Source organism: Strix uralensis, chromosome 1, assembly GCF_047716275.1.
Source record: "Strix uralensis isolate ZFMK-TIS-50842 chromosome 1, bStrUra1, whole genome shotgun sequence".
Taxonomy (NCBI): Eukaryota; Metazoa; Chordata; class Aves; order Strigiformes; family Strigidae; genus Strix; species Strix uralensis.
The window spans coordinates 101,975,019-101,990,690 of NC_133972.1; the positions used below are offsets into that span (position 1 = coordinate 101,975,019).

General features: G+C 38.7%; 1 protein-coding gene across 2 annotated transcripts in view; it reads left to right on the plus strand.

Annotated features, from left to right (window-relative positions):
• INO80C (INO80 complex subunit C) overlaps window positions 1–15,451 on the plus strand; it is a 31,916-nt gene extending 16,465 nt beyond the window's left edge. For both annotated transcript variants that reach the window (XM_074875395.1, XM_074875402.1), the window contains 4 exons: window positions 5,073–5,183; window positions 8,090–8,201; window positions 9,909–9,976; window positions 14,736–15,451. In XM_074875395.1, coding sequence (XP_074731496.1) covers window positions 5,073–5,183; window positions 8,090–8,201; window positions 9,909–9,976; window positions 14,736–14,867 — 423 coding nt within the window. In that variant the 3' untranslated portion in view covers window positions 14,868–15,451. The remainder of the gene's footprint in view (window positions 1–5,072; window positions 5,184–8,089; window positions 8,202–9,908; window positions 9,977–14,735) is intronic.
• The last annotated feature ends 221 nt before the right edge of the window (window positions 15,452–15,672 follow it).

Genomic DNA, 15,672 nt, shown 5'->3' on the forward strand with positions numbered 1-15,672 from the left:
GGTAGGGAATTTGGAACAATATATTGAAAAAATTAATAGATCTACCAAAACCTAAAATTGAAAGTAGTATGTGAATAGGCAGCCTCCCAGTGCATGTTTTCTCCCACTACAGACAGCACATACAGTAGGGTCCAAACTAGGCTCATTCCTGGGGTTTGGCTTTATTCAAAAGAAACTAGTGTTAAGGTAGCAAAGCTTAGCTCAGGTCTCTTCCCCAGACTTGGCTGCTCTTATAACAAACCTCTTAGGACTCCCAAGTGTTTGCTGCAGGTCTTTGCTCTCTCTTTAATTTTTGCTGTCTCCTAACCAAGTGAAGTCCTCAGCCAGCTTCCTCACTCCGCGACTGTCACCTGGTCCTAGGACCAACAGGGAGGACAGTGTCCCACCCAGCTGGGATGCACTGAATACTCAATAGATGGTCTTGTGAAAAGAAATGCAAAAAAGAAGCAGCACCCCTCACTATTACTCCTGTCTGTCACAGGAGGGATAGAGGTTGCGAACCTGTCACACTGTGGCTGTAGTTAAAATTCAGCTAAAGCACATAAACACAACTTTATAGAGGGGATAAAAATTGCACAAGTGGTCCTATAAGAAGCCTTTGAACTGCTGTCTACAACTTTTAAAACATGCAATTCCAGTCAAGGTTGCTCTATGCCTGGCTAAGGAGGATACTGGGAGGAGGAGAGCAGAGGAAGGTAACATGGGAAGAGGTGGCAGCATGGACTTCTGTGGAGGTTAACAGAAGAAGAGTTGATGGGAAAGGATGAACATAGTTAATGATGGCTTAGCTGCAGTCTTTACTGTAGTGTTTTTATTGTTCTTTGGGGTAAAATTAGTGTAAGCGTGTTCAGCTGTACTGAAGTCACACCTTCATTTGCCAGTGCAGATGTACCCTGTAAATGTAAAGCCATTCCAAAGTCTTTGTTGTTATTCAACAGCCTGTGGAGAGAAACCTATACTGCATAGTGACTATTGTAGCACAGATTTTGTGTAGCCTTAGTTACTGTGGTGGGTTGACAGTGGCTGGATACCAGGTGCCCACCAAAGCTGCTCTGTCGCTCCCCTCCTCAGCTGGGCAGGGGAGAGAAAATATAATGAAAGGCTTGTGGGTCGAGATGAGGACAGGGAGAGATCACTCACCAATTACTGTCACGGGCAAAACAGACTCAACTTGGGGAAATTAGTTTAATTTATTACCAATCAAATCAGAGTAGGATAATGAGAAATAAAACCAAATCTTAAAAACACCATCCCCCCCCCCCTCCCTTCTTCCTGGGCTTTAACTTCACTCCCGATTTTCTCTGCCTCCTCCCCACCAGTGGTGCAGGGGGGCAGGGGATGGGGTTGTGGTCAGTTCATCACCTGTTGTCTCTGCCGCTCCTTCCTCCTCTTGGAGCTGGCTGGTATTGTCTCTGTTGGACATGGGGAAGCTTCTAGCAGCTTCTCACAGAAGCCACCTCTGTAGCCGCCCCGCTACCAAAACCTTGCCACACAACCCCAATACAGTTACATAAACCACCACTTAAAAGACACAATTTATTTATAAGGTGCACATTAAAGGCAACTTCACTGTCTCCGTCCCTGAAGTGTATACTGAGCTCCCCATAAAGGACATTTACATTACAAGATCAGTTAAAAAGAAGCTATTGAGAATTTCAGCCTATGGTTAATTACACTTTCTTTCTAGCCCTACTGCAAAACATTTGGGATTCTCCTAGGACGCTGGGGGTGAGGGAATTAGGTAGGAGACTGGCTGGGTAGAGAAAATATGCTGGGGGCTGGCTTGGGCAGGAAGGGGAAGTTGCCCGCATGTGACTGAGGGTTACAGCACACATTGAGCAGTACGTGTTCCCTGGTGACAGGCGCTTCCTCACTGTACTCACGAGACCATCATCACTTCATAGGACTACAAAGAGGATTTGAATTCATTCCTGTTTGTTTGCCCCAACACATGACAGTGAAGAATGAACTGTTTTCCAAACTAAACAACCAAGCAAACAAGCACATTTGTGAGAGATTTGTTCAACTAATGTTAAAAGTTAAGGATTACCTTTGCCATACAGTAACTGTTCACTGAGGAATCTTCTTTCAGCCTGTAAATTATGTTTTGTATTGTCACTGTATTATTAATTTTCAGGAAACATGGGTTTTGCAGTAGAAAGGTAGATCCATATTGGTTAAAATTAATTTGGCATCCCCCCCCCCTTTAAAAAAACCTTTAAAACTGAAACATTAAATGATGTTTCTTCTGCTTTAAATCATGGCATTTTAAAACATAGGCTGGACAGATTTGTAGATTGTTGAGACATTTTCAGTTTGTTGCTATAAGACTGCTGAGGATGTCAGCTGAGACTTTTGCAGGCTGCACAGAAAGAGCATTTCAAAGCTCTGTACTTGCCGGAGTTCACTCATCTTTGCAGTAGCACATTATTCTGGAAGCAGTGTTTCTACTCAACTCTTTAATGTTTTTCCAGAAAGAAAAGCACATTAGCTGAGTACCTCTCTTCCATAGTGCTGCTGCTAAAAATCAGAGTTTTCATACAAGCAGTGCTGAGCGAGGGAACTGGCATGCCTCTATGTCCTTATCTCAGTTCCCAGCATTTAACTGGGATCATAATACTCAGTCTTATTTGATTCCCAGTCTGTCACAGGGCTCTGAAATCGTGATATCAATTGCATACCACTATGGTATGCAAGCTGCTTTACAGTCCTGCACACCAGCCTGCACTCTTTGCCTGGGAGAGGAAACCACTGCTCTCCAATTATCCACGGCAGATCCAGAAGCTACTGCTGGCATTATGCCTCCGTGGGACTGGAGGATGACTTGGGTGTCTGCATGGCCCAGAAAAGCAGCAGCTGCTGCTCCAGATCCTGCTGCCTCTGCCACTGTGCAAGGAATACTGGCACAAACAAAATTAACATCTGGCCTGTAACATGAGTTATCCCGACTCTTAGCAGCATTAATACCTGAAATCCTTTAGGGGTCGGTCCGGAAAAGAAACAACGTGTAGAATTTACATTCAGGAATTGTCCTGCCAGGAACAGTTCCTTACTTTCCTTCCCATTGCACCAGCGAGATTAGCACCAAATCCACACAGAAAAACCCACTGATTTCAGTGAGTGTAATATGTAAGTGTACCCAGCTGCAGAACTTAAGGAGTATATGTATAGGGAAGCTTCTTCCCCTTTCTGTGTAACCATTTTTATTTGTTCCGTCTCAAAATACTAGATACTGTTTTGAGGTATTGTTGAAATGCTACTCAAAACCTGTTTCATAAACAATGGAATACTTAGAAAACTGTGGGATTGGATTTAAAACCGACCAAATGGTACCAACTAAAAGGAAAGAATGCTTTGAAGAATAACTGTGAGTGCTGATTCCTCCACTTAGAGAGATTACACTGATAATGAGCAGTATCAGAGATAATTTATTCATAAAAAATAATCTTGTGCCTTGTTCACTGCTGAAATCTGAAGTGCTGGAAGTGTGCATGTGCAAGAATATAGTTTGAAACCTAGCAACTCATTGTATAAAACCACTTTAATCAGGATTGCTGAAGATACTTTCTCTGCTCACTGTCACATAATGCACATGTTTCTAAACATCCATCTGTGTTTCTTCTGTTTCTCTGACAGTGACTGCTTTTTAATGTTGTCCTCAGCAAGGGAATAATCAGGTTTAGGCTACAGACTTCAGTGTTGTTTCCACTGATGTTATGGCAGTATCCCCTGTACTAGGTGCTTACAGAGGACTGACTTGAAAATAGATAATCTCTATTCATATATTTGTTTTAATAAGACACTAGAAACATGACTATTTTACTTGAATGCTTCTTTATTCCATAGTTTGAATATTTAAGACCTCTCTGCTGTGTTAAAAACAGGCACTGTTCAACTTGCCTAGTTCCTAATCCTATAATTACGTATGCATGTAGTTAAGAATACAAACACTTCCCTTGTAATCACATGGAGAAGGATATGCTGAATCATGGCCTTTGCTATATAGTCCCAGTTTCTAGATGTACTCCCATAATTCACTAATAATAATGATCCTTTTTTCTCCTACTTAAAAGAGTATTGTATCAACACAGAAGGTTTTTCAGTGCAGGTTTTCACAGGAAAACATTTTTCTGTTCTAAGATTTATCTGTCTGAAGGCAAAGTAAAGAAACATTTTAACCACCCGTTCAGTAAATATTGATTTAGCTTTTAGACAAGCTTTTTGTTCTTCAAGAAAAAAGAATGAAGGTATGAAATCCTATTGAGTGAACTGCCAAACTCAATGGTGAAATTCTCATTGACTTCAGTATAGATCAGGATTTCACAGGGATCATTTGGGTATGTAGCATGGGCTAGTTCTGATAGTATGGAGACTTACAGGGCACTCACAAAATAAAAAACAACATAAACTCAGCCATGCAGAACTATCAGAAATTGGTTAGACTGCCACGTAACTTTTTTAGCTTTCCAATCACAAGCACACCTTCTCCAACTCTTCTTCCTGCTAAATAAATAAACCATAAAGAAAAGCCTAGAAAACACCAACTAGTACCCATATAGATTTTGTGAGGCTTGTATATAAAAATAATACATAATAAAATATTTTTTTCTCTCAATCATCACTCAGGCATGATTGAAGCCAAGGATGGAGAATAAACTGATTAATCATTTTTTCTTTAGAACCTTGAAAGAAAACCTTTTTATAAATTTTATATATTCCTGTTAATGCTTTAGTACAGAACATTCTGAAATACATCCAATGTATATTTCTGATGATTTGGGTTTCACATGCTGTCTTGCACTTTATAGAGATAGCTTTCATTAGTACCAAAATAAACGCGATGCTGTTTTTACTCAGTAGGCATTGGCCACTATTCCACTCTTCCCGTTTATGTGTCAGTTGGAAATTGCTTGACAAAGACTCTGTTTCATGATTCCCCACTGCTGACATGCAACATCTTTAAAGATTCAAAACAGATAGGAAGGCTAAAAAGGCAACAGGTAGGTTGACGGCTCCATCTCCAGTTAAACTTGCTCAGAGTAACGAGCAGTAAGATTGTGTTTTTTCTTCAGAGTGCAGGTGGAGAGGCCATGAATGAAAACAAATTTCTGAACACAGACTCCAGCACAGGATCAGCAGAAACAACCATCAAGCCGTTACCATTTAAAGATCCAAACTTCATTGTAAGTATATTATTTTAACAATTTGAAATTCTAAACTCTTCAAATAAAACATTAACTAGGATTCTATTTAACCATATTGCTCATGTAAATATTAACAAAGTCACCTTAACAGCTAAATAAAAGGTCAACAATCTTGAAGAAATTAACCTGCAGTCCATGCCACATTATGGTCCAGAGTGAACACTATATTATAACATGAAAATGGCACTGGTCCAGAGGCAGAACTATTATATTAAATTCTGGAACAAGGTAAGCGCAGAAGTTTTATGGTGTGGTATCTCACAAACTACCACAGCTAGAGAGGAACAATTAATACTGTTGTGAATGTAGGAATCCCATCTCCCAGTTCCTAGCGAAGGCAGGCTGCACAGCAATTGAAATAGAAATCAGCCAGAGAGTTATTAGTAACTGTCATTTTACTCCTCTCCTGGTCCCTAAAACTCTTAACAGACCTGTAGTGTCTGTTCATCCAGTGTTGCTAGATTTAGAAGCAAACACTCCGTGCTCCCCAGAAGCATGGCCTGCTGACGTTCAGAAGTCCTGTAAACTCTTGACAGCTGACAAAATACAGTCTGCTAAAACACTCCGAGATTTAAACTGGGGGAGAAGGTGAAGGAAGACTACAGCTAGCAATGCTGTTACTGCTGGCTTTGTTTTTAATATATTTTTATCTTGCTGTGCCAGGGCCAACTCATTGGCACACTCTACAAATGCTTTCTAGACAAGCAAACTTCTCAGACTGCTGGTCCTAAGCCAGTACTTAGAAAGAAGGAATTTATCCCAGATTTCATTCTGTATGAGTAAGATACAATATCCCACAGCATAAAACCTGAGTAATTGGGCATTGCACAGCTCACTAAGCACAGGTTTGTCAGGGGGTATAAAATTAGTCTGACTTTCAAGTTGCTCTATGTCTGGTTTGCAGACGACTTCTGTCATGAGGAGCATTCAAACAACTTCATACTTTGCTCACCCTAATCCTCCAGTGAGCACCAGCATCTTTGAGAAATGGGTCTTATTGGAAAAGCTCCATTTGTGCCCAGAGGCTTTCCATGTAGCTTCCATACAGGACTTAAATAGCCACAAGGCCTTGTGCTGATCCTTCAGTTCTTAGAGGGACGTCACCATTTCCAAAGAGGCAATACTACTGTCTGCATGCTTGAAATAATAATGAATGTACAGGACCTTTGGCAACTGCTGCAGAAATAATAGGCAGTTATAATAAAAACATGAAATTGTCCTCCCCAACACAGTTACTAATTTGAGAAGAAATACTGAGTTTTAACTAACTTTTTGTCGGTATGAATTGGTAGTAACAATTTGGATGACTTTTTGCATCCTTCCAGCCTAGCCTGCCTTAAAAGGAAGAAAATAAATCATGTCTATGTCTCATAAGTATGTCCAAGTTTGAACCATTAGCTCACTGCAGAGATTAGACTTAAAAGCAGAGAAGAAAGAAGAAATTGCCTTTTTCTAAACTTCCTGAATGGAATTTGCAACCCTTGGGAAAAGGAAGAAGACCTGGCAGTTATGTAGAGCAATGAATAGCTCCACCTATCCTTGCTCCAGCTTTCCCTGAACTTCACTGGTGCAGATGTAGCTTGGCTCATTTGCATTTATCAGTCATTGCCTTTTTGATTGTAGGTATGTGAGGTGATACCCAGCACCATTCCTAGGAGGCATACATGCATATAAACCCAGTAGTTGCTTTTGAAAAAACAGATTACTGAAAAAAAAATCATTATGCAATGATTTGGGGGAAAATTCTTGTAATTAATTGGAATTAGTAATGTGGTAGTATTTTCGTCTCATATTCCAGCAGTCTCTAGGATCTCTAGATTACTAAAGTGTTACCGTCAGAGCAAACATTTGCGTGTGCTTTCTATATTGGATATCCATTACCAAAACCTGGTATATCATCAGCTCATGAGCATCTTTTCTGAATATATCATATGTCTACAGAAAAAAGCTTTCTAATTGAATCCTTCCTCCTATCATTCTCAGCAATTTAACACGCTAATTTATAAACCAATCACAGCAGAACTGTGTTTGCAGAACTTTGCTGAGTTTTGATGAGACTGATGTGGCAGGTAGTAATTATTAACAGAAATAGCAACAATTCCCCAATTGTTAGAACATTTTCTTTTCTGAAGTAAAGCTGTAAATCTGTGTCCTTTGATCATTTAGTAGTAGTACAGTATGTTGTGCAGCTTCTGTCTCTGGAGGGACATAAATAAATTACTCTGTAGCAATCACATTTGATAACTAAAACTACCATTATAGTACCTTTGGCAAGCTTTCCATTAGTGTACCTTTCAAAATGTAAAATTGTCTTGGCAGCCAACATTCTATTTATTACTCTTTTTCTATTCTTCTGTCTTCTATCCTTTGAAAGAAAAATAAAATTTCCAGAAAGTTTCTCATAATATTCATTACATTGTACAAGATCAGTTGTGTTTTCTACAGTCACAGATAATTTGTAAAAGAGCTAGAGCTGCACCTGTAATATGCCATAAAACGGAGAGAGAAAATTTAGCCGTGTAATCACAGTTTTAGACACAACTTCATAGTAATAAGTTCTAATATGATGGGAAGTACATACAGAATCCTGTAATCTCAGGCTAAACCTAATCAGGCTGATTTTCTATTTCCATGTAAAAAGCAGATTTTCATTTCCTTCAGTTAATAGTAAACATAGTAGCTTTGACACAGTCCAAAAAGCTTTGTTTTTCTTGCAGCCAAGATTAAAGTGTACAGTATATTAGCCTGCTGATGAAATAAATGAGGATAACCAATGGTTCATGACAAGATGAGACGTATCAGAAAGACTATGAAATAGAAGTGTCACGCTCTGAAATAGTATTCTTTCTTTATTTTTTCTCTAAATACCGTATTTTTAATTCTAGCACTCCGGCATTGGTGGAGCAGCAGCTGGCAAGAAGAACAGAACTTGGAAGAACCTAAAACAAATTCTTGCTTCTGAAAGGGCATTGCCATGGCAACTAAATGATCCTAGCTGTAAGCTGCTTAGACACTTTGCATGTATTTATAAATAATAAAATCCACACAAATAATTTTCTTTAAAACAAATCTAAATTATTTCATCAGTGCATGCAGTATCCTGCTTGAACAGGGTCCAGTAGTACATTTAAGACTAGTCCAATCATACTTGCCAGTCCTAAGTGTAAAGTTGTGGGAAGCGAATAATTTGGAGTATTATGACCAAGTTCAAACACATTTGGGGAGAGAGTTTAATAAAGGAAATTTATTTATCCAAACCAGGTCAGAAAGTCCTTATTCCCATCAGATTTTTGTTACCTCTTCACTGCTGAGGAGCCTCATCCTCTGCATACAGCCCAGATGTCTTCTGATGGGTGGCTGCTGCTTGATTAGCTACATTTGAACTATTTTCGAATTGGTTCTGCTAAGCCACATACCTGCAGTAGCTTAGACCTCAGCCCAAGCTTCCTATCCAGCTCCTTATCCTAGATTCTTGGGAGATTTAAATCCTACATCCCCTATTCTGTTCAGCACAGCTGAAACTACACTATTAGCAGTCCTGATTAGCAGTCTTAGCTGGTGTACATCTACAGGAGCAGAGCTACAGCAGTGGTCTTAATCTAGATATACTTCAGGTCTACTTGTAAAGTAATGTAGCTGGAGGCAGAATGTGATCCTCAGATTTTACTTAAGCAAGTGGAGCCATTTCAGAATTGAGCATATGCATGTACTTTTTGTCAGACTTGGTGCTTTATCCAAAAATAGTTAGCCATTTTTTGAAGTGTTTTAGATGTAACTGTTATGGAAAAATGCAGACTACTGTGTGTTCCTGGCTATTGTAACTGACGATCTGCTGATGTTGCTATTTCTATTGCCTTCTGTTTGCAACTGTAAATTTATAGGATTTTTTTTTTTTAAGAAGGTGGGAAAAGAAATTCAGTTGCATATTTAAAACCAGCTGTCTGTGGCATTAGTGTCTTTTGAATTATGAGATGATGAGTTAGAAATTTGACATGAATGGAGCATTTGAATTGATCACAGCACCTGAACGAGGTGCAGGGGAGATCAGGAAGGAAGGAAGAAAGGAGTCAGGTACAAGATATTTTTGTAAACATCCAAAATTGGGGATTTAATTACTTAAACATTCCAAGTGTATCTTAAAATGTTTATGAATGAGAGTAGCTGTCTAAAGGGCACCAAAGAACAGCAATTTCCATAATTTTTTTAAACATTCAGACAATTTTCTAGGTCATTGACTGGGCTTACAGTGGTTCATGCTTAAAGATTTAACTGATTTAAAAGATTACTTTGCTTTTCTGGATTATAGTATTTCAGAGCTGCAGTCTTGAGCAATGTTTCGTGGTCTTAACGTACAGCATGCATATGATAATGGCTATTCTTTGCAAATAACCGACTGCAAGGGAATTCATTAAGACTTGTAAGAAATCACATTTCAAATTGCTCTCACATGTTTCCTTTTGGGGAGGGCAGTGCTGCTTACTGAACTGATACTAGAGAGGTGAGCAGAATCAGACTGTTGTTTACAATGCTAATAGGCTAAATGTTTTCAGGGGTAATTCAGCTTCATATTTCTTTGCGCTGCTAGTTAATAGAGACCTCAGAAAGTAAAGGCAACATTTTAAGGTATTGTTACCTATTTACATTTTGGGTTTATGTTTTAAAATATATGTAGCACACTGAATTTATCCCTTTGATTCTCTCTAGATTTTAATATTGATGCTCCTCCTTCCTTTAAGCCTGCCAAGAAATATTCTGACATTTCAGGACTTCCGGTAAGTATTTTATTTTTCTCTTCAAAATTGGCATATCACTTTCCACAATGAAATAAAGCTGGTGCATGCTTTTGTGAAAGCTGTACTTGCTGAGGTTCCTGTTCAGCCTTGTGCTTAATAGTTGTCCAGTGATTTAGGGCCAAACCCCAAATACTGTCACTACATCACAAAATTCTTAGGTTGTTAATAGATGTCAGGACAGATTAAATACCTTTCCTGCCAAGTGGCTCCTATCATACCACTCTTCCAGCTCTAGAGTCTGCATTAGCCCTCATAGTTTCTGATTCTTTAGATTGTTACAGTGAAAGCTGGTGGCCCACCATCTCCATGACTCCTAACTTTGTCAAGCTTTAACCACACAGATTGAAACTTTCCATGCTGAGTGTTTGCCTGAGGCTGATTTATTTCGTTATATCTTTTAGAGAAAGTTTCAAAAAGATGGCTCAGCAATTTCCAGGAATGTGATTAGGCAAAGTTATATTGATTGGCCCAGGTTAAAAAAAAAATCTTGTTATCATTACTCTCAAACTTCCCTTCAGAAAAATCAGCCTGACACAGACACTTGGCATGGGCGTTTTAAGAATTTAAAATACCCCCATGCTTCAGAGCTGGAACTTGGAGTTTGGCAGGTGTATAGCCTGTGTCACAGATGGGCTCTTTTGCATGATTTTGTTAAAGAAAAAAGAAAAAAAGGAAAAAAAACCCAACCACATTTGACTTAGATACAGTTTGCACATGCTCCAAAAAAATCTCAGTAGTTACAATTTGGCAACTGAATTCCCCAGAGATTCTGTTGGCACAAAACGGGAGTAAAGTCATTGAATTCTGCTCAACAAAAATTTTGTATCTGCTGATGACACTGTTCCTATGTGACATGAATAATTTTACTTAAAACCAAACAGGTGTTAGTAACAGCATATCTTTTCACCTTAAGCCCCCAGTGATTTATTTTGCAGAAGCCTATGCATTTATTACAATTGAAATGAATGGGACTACTGTATTTTGGACTATAAAAAGGGTTAAGTAATGGTTACACTAAATAACTACAATAACAGAAACTTTGTAACATCAAATAGCCTTAGACAGAATTTCAGCGTCCCTTCCCCAAGTTTAATCTGTTTCTCATCCATAGGGTACTAGCCCACCTCACAGACTCAGTATCACCTCACAGAAATGCCTGTAAATACAGACACTTGTTATGTTGATGCAGGTTAACACAGCACCTTGCATTCTGTACACTGAATAAGGTGAAAGGCCCCGTTAGGAGAGAAAATGGGTGAGCACTTAATTAAGGACTGCTTTACAGTGGATCCTCAGTGCAAGGCATCAAGGAATAGCTATAGTGCCAAATGTAATCCTGCACATCCTAACGTTTGAGTTCTTGGTTTGGTAGTGTATGTTTTGTTTAACTTTTTTATTTTTTAAGTAACACATTTAAATAAGACACCTAGGAGGTGGCATGTTTCCAGCCTGTGCCTTTGAGCGTGATTTGGAAATGGAGAGGGTTGCTCGGATTGAGGCTGGTAACCCTTGGTGTTCAAGAGGGAATGAGAAAGCAACATCTCCCTTGCAGATGAACTGGCAGACAGCAAATTCAAGACACTGATCACAAACTCAGGGCAAATAATTCCCTCCAGCCAGTCAGACTTACAGTCTTGTAAGAGTATTGCTTTGATATAATAGCAACTTGTTTTCAGACAAGGAGCAGGGGTCAGCTGAATAAGGAACTTTGTATAAGTACCCTTACTCTCTATAAAGATACAGTGGGTGGAGGAAGGGAGGATAGGTGGACATGTGAAATGGTAATGAGTAGATTTCACAAAACAGCAAAAATTCCATACTGGGTCACTTAATGCTGTTCATCTGTTTCCGATCCTCTCCCCTTAGAGTTGCTTTGCAAGTATTAGTAGCATTCACACCAGGTGTTATTAGAGTTGGTGCAACATCTCTGAGCTGTGAGGAGCTCATGCGGAACAGAAGGCATAAGGGCATAAGTCCCTTTCACTGCCCCATCTCTGAGGAACCAAATAATGCTTTCCAGCACTGGCCTTTGATGCATTTCAAAACCAGTCAGTCATTGTAGCTATAGCGAGATGATGATGCAGTTTATAGATGTGAGTGAAGACCATGTCCCTACCAGCTAAGGGTCAGTTTAGCCATAGGAAATAAGAGTCTTCCTCTCAGTTCTTCAGTTTTTCTTTACCAGCTCCTCAGTTTTTCTTTACCAGCTCCTCCTTTCCATCAGTGATTTATGTACTCTAACTATTCTAGCTCAATATAAATACTCTCCTTTCTATATGAATCCATTCAGTGCTGTTTTTATTTCCTTTTTTTGTCTTTCCACTTTCTTTTTTTTTCTTCTTAATTTTTCATCCTCTAATTGGGTTGTGAGTCAAGTTTCCTATTTTACCTGGCCTGCAAGATTTCTCCAGACTGTGATAAAAATACCGTGTTTAAAAAAATCTTTTTTATTAAGATAACTGAGACAGCGTGTCCTTTAAATTACTAAGCTAGAAATGTTTCATAAGAAGCACTAAATATATTTTCAAGATCATTTCCTACTAGGAAGATATGTTGGGTAATAGAATATTTTAGAAATCTAGGATAAGAAAAATGTCCCTGTATTTTCTGTGTAAAATCTGAAAGCATTTGTGTAAGAATATATTTTCTATGGGAATGCTGGATTCCCCATGGAAAAAAAAAAAAGTAAAATAAATTCCTTAGCATTACCCATTTAGGAAAGAATTAATATGGTCTAGCAGGTACAAAAAAAAGAGAAGTGTATTAAAACACTCTCATTAGTATACCTGCAGTTATATTAAATGCCACAATTAAATTCTACTGATCGTCTTCTCTTTCTGTGTGTAACACAAATGGAATTAAATTTACCAGTAGTCTAAGCAGAGCAGCCAATTTGTATTTGTAAGGCAGCCTAGAATTCAAAAGCTATTATCTACTATATTGACACTGCAAAATAAAACTAGTATTTCCAAACTTGCAAGATGAGTATTTAGATATTTTAACATGCAAAACAAATTTATTGTAAAGCAGATTAAAAAAACCACCAATCCTTCAAATGTTTATATTGCTCTTCCTTTTCTGAAAATGGATCAGCCGTGTTACTATAGAAACCGATTGAGATAACTAATTTATTGTATTTGAAGAGCATGCATCTGTGGCCTTTGACTTAGTTTCTAAATATGACAGAGTTTTTTCTTTGCAAAATCACCTTACTTCACTTTTCTAATCTGTTTTAATTATTGCTGAAGTAGCAGTATCATTTGTTTTCAGACTGAAGTCATGGCATAAATGACTCGTTACCATACATCAGTGTCTGCAAACAGTACAGCCCAATATGAAGTATCAGAATGGTGAGGAGCTGCTGTAATGTTTTTAACCTACATTGGTGCACAATACAAATTGAAGATATTGCTTGGCTAGTTTATTACAGAATTAGGCACATTTGAAAAGCAGTCTACTTAGTTAGGTTTTTCTTACACGAGGCCAGAGGTAAAGTATGAAATAAAAATTAATGTATACCTGCTGTAACCATAAAGTTACTACCAGGGATAAATTTACTCCTAATATCCTAACTTTGCCGTTTGTTTGAAAATGAATTGATGACTTGACTGTTAGCTGACTACATTTAATTAACCTTGTGGCATTTCTTTTTAAAGAAACGAGCTACAAATAACACTTAATTTTCTGCTAAGTTTTATCAGACCAGACAATTATGTGGATTGTTACCATGGTCAACAGATCCTTTCTAACATAAAGATGGTAGAGGGCTCTGCACTTCAACGGTATGGATGGGGAACACTCCAGCTCTCCCTGGCCTGTTCTTTTTTAGTAGCAATGTCCTAAGGGATCTCAACTGCCTGTGCCTTGCAGCCTGCCACCATCTCCTGTTAAAGAAAGGTACAGAAGACCCTTTCAGAGCCTTGGCAGGCACTTGGTAATCCAATGTTGAACAGACAGTGATTGTCCTGGAGGCTGAAGGTGGAGAGGCAGTACCCTGAAGCCTGCCTTCTTCCAGCCCACCCTCCTGTGCTGCCCCCCAGCTCATCCAAGCTCAAGGTTTCTGTAGCAACAGGGAAGGGGAGAGGCTGGAAGGACACTGGCACCGCTCCCAGGCACCCAGGGTGCAAATACAGCAGAGGATACAAGCGTAGCCCAGGGTTAGCTGGCCAGGCGGCTATCCTGAAAGCAGGCATCTGTAGCAGAGCACAACACTGAGTTCACATTTCTTATCAGTTCAGTCACAGAACCATAAGCTGAGATTCCTTTGCTTTAACAACCACTTTATAGTAAATTAAAAGCTAAGTTGTATGCAGGAGGAGAAAATCAGTCCAAAGCTATCAGAGCTCCCATAATTCAGTCTCTTTGTGGGTAATTTATTGGCAGTAGACTGACTCTTTGGAGAGCTGCCTTGAGAGAGACTGCACAAGGCACAGAGTTGCTAGGGTGAGTTTAGAGAGTTGAGGAATTTCTTTTGCACTGTGTTTTGTATGAAACTATTTCAGCCCTCTGTTATGTTTAATGCATTTCTAATGTGATTTTATAGGGGTCTGTTAACTTCTCATAAGTTCTGACACGAGGAGAAAGAAAAAAGTACAAACTTTTGGTCACATGGTAGAACAAAGGTGCTGTTGCTGGGAAAAGAAACTCACCATTTTGTGGTCTTGTAATTAGACACTTTTTTAGTATTCTGTTTTGAGATTTTATTTGAATAGTGTCTCTACCATTGTTTCTTTTTCAGGCAAATTACACAGATCCCCAGAGCAAGCTAAGATTTAGTACTATTGAAGAATTTGCCTATATTCGGATGCTCCCTTCAGATGTGGTTACAGGATACCTGGCTCTAAGGAAAGCAACGAGTATTGTTTCCTGAAGAGACCAAATATTGTTGTATATCACTTGTGAACAGTGCTAATTTTGAAAATCGTGATGGAAACTGACTGCAGGACTCAGATTCCTTAAAACTATCCATGGATTTTTACATCTGGAAGTAGTTGATGATACATGGATTTGAAGAACATATGGATTTAATTTTGATAAATGCTGATATTTGTTAGTTTGCCAATTTGTAAGCAATTTGGTTTGGTGAACAGAATAACTTAGACCTTAAAGATATGTATGTGCACCAGGATGTCTGAGTTATATTAATTTCTGTAGAGACAGGATTTCATCCCCACCCTGTATATTTTATGTACTGCTCTGGCTCAGAAGACACAATCATTTTGAATTAAGGAAAAGGTACCATGATATCCTGACTTCTAAACCTGCCTTGCTGGATGCACTTGCCACTTGGCTATGAAGAAGTTTGTCCCATCTGTAAAATGAAGCTAAAATACCTAGCAAGTGCTGCTGCTGTGATGACTGTTTATGGTACTGAGCTCTGTGGAAATCAACAGCTTCACACAAATATTTGTGTGGAAGAACTGTCAACATAAATAAAGTTGGACTCAAGCTTGGTTTTGAAATATCCTAATTAATATGTATAACAGGATCAAATCACCAAGTAACTTAATCATGGCACTTTGTAGTTTTTGAGTGCTTCATTTCACAATCTGACTATTCTACCTTCCCTAGTTTGTACAATATTAGTACTAACTAGTACAAAAAAAGTACTAATTTCCCATACTTTTTAAAAACAATGATAAAAATAGCAGGAATTCCACTGTCCAGTGGTGTTC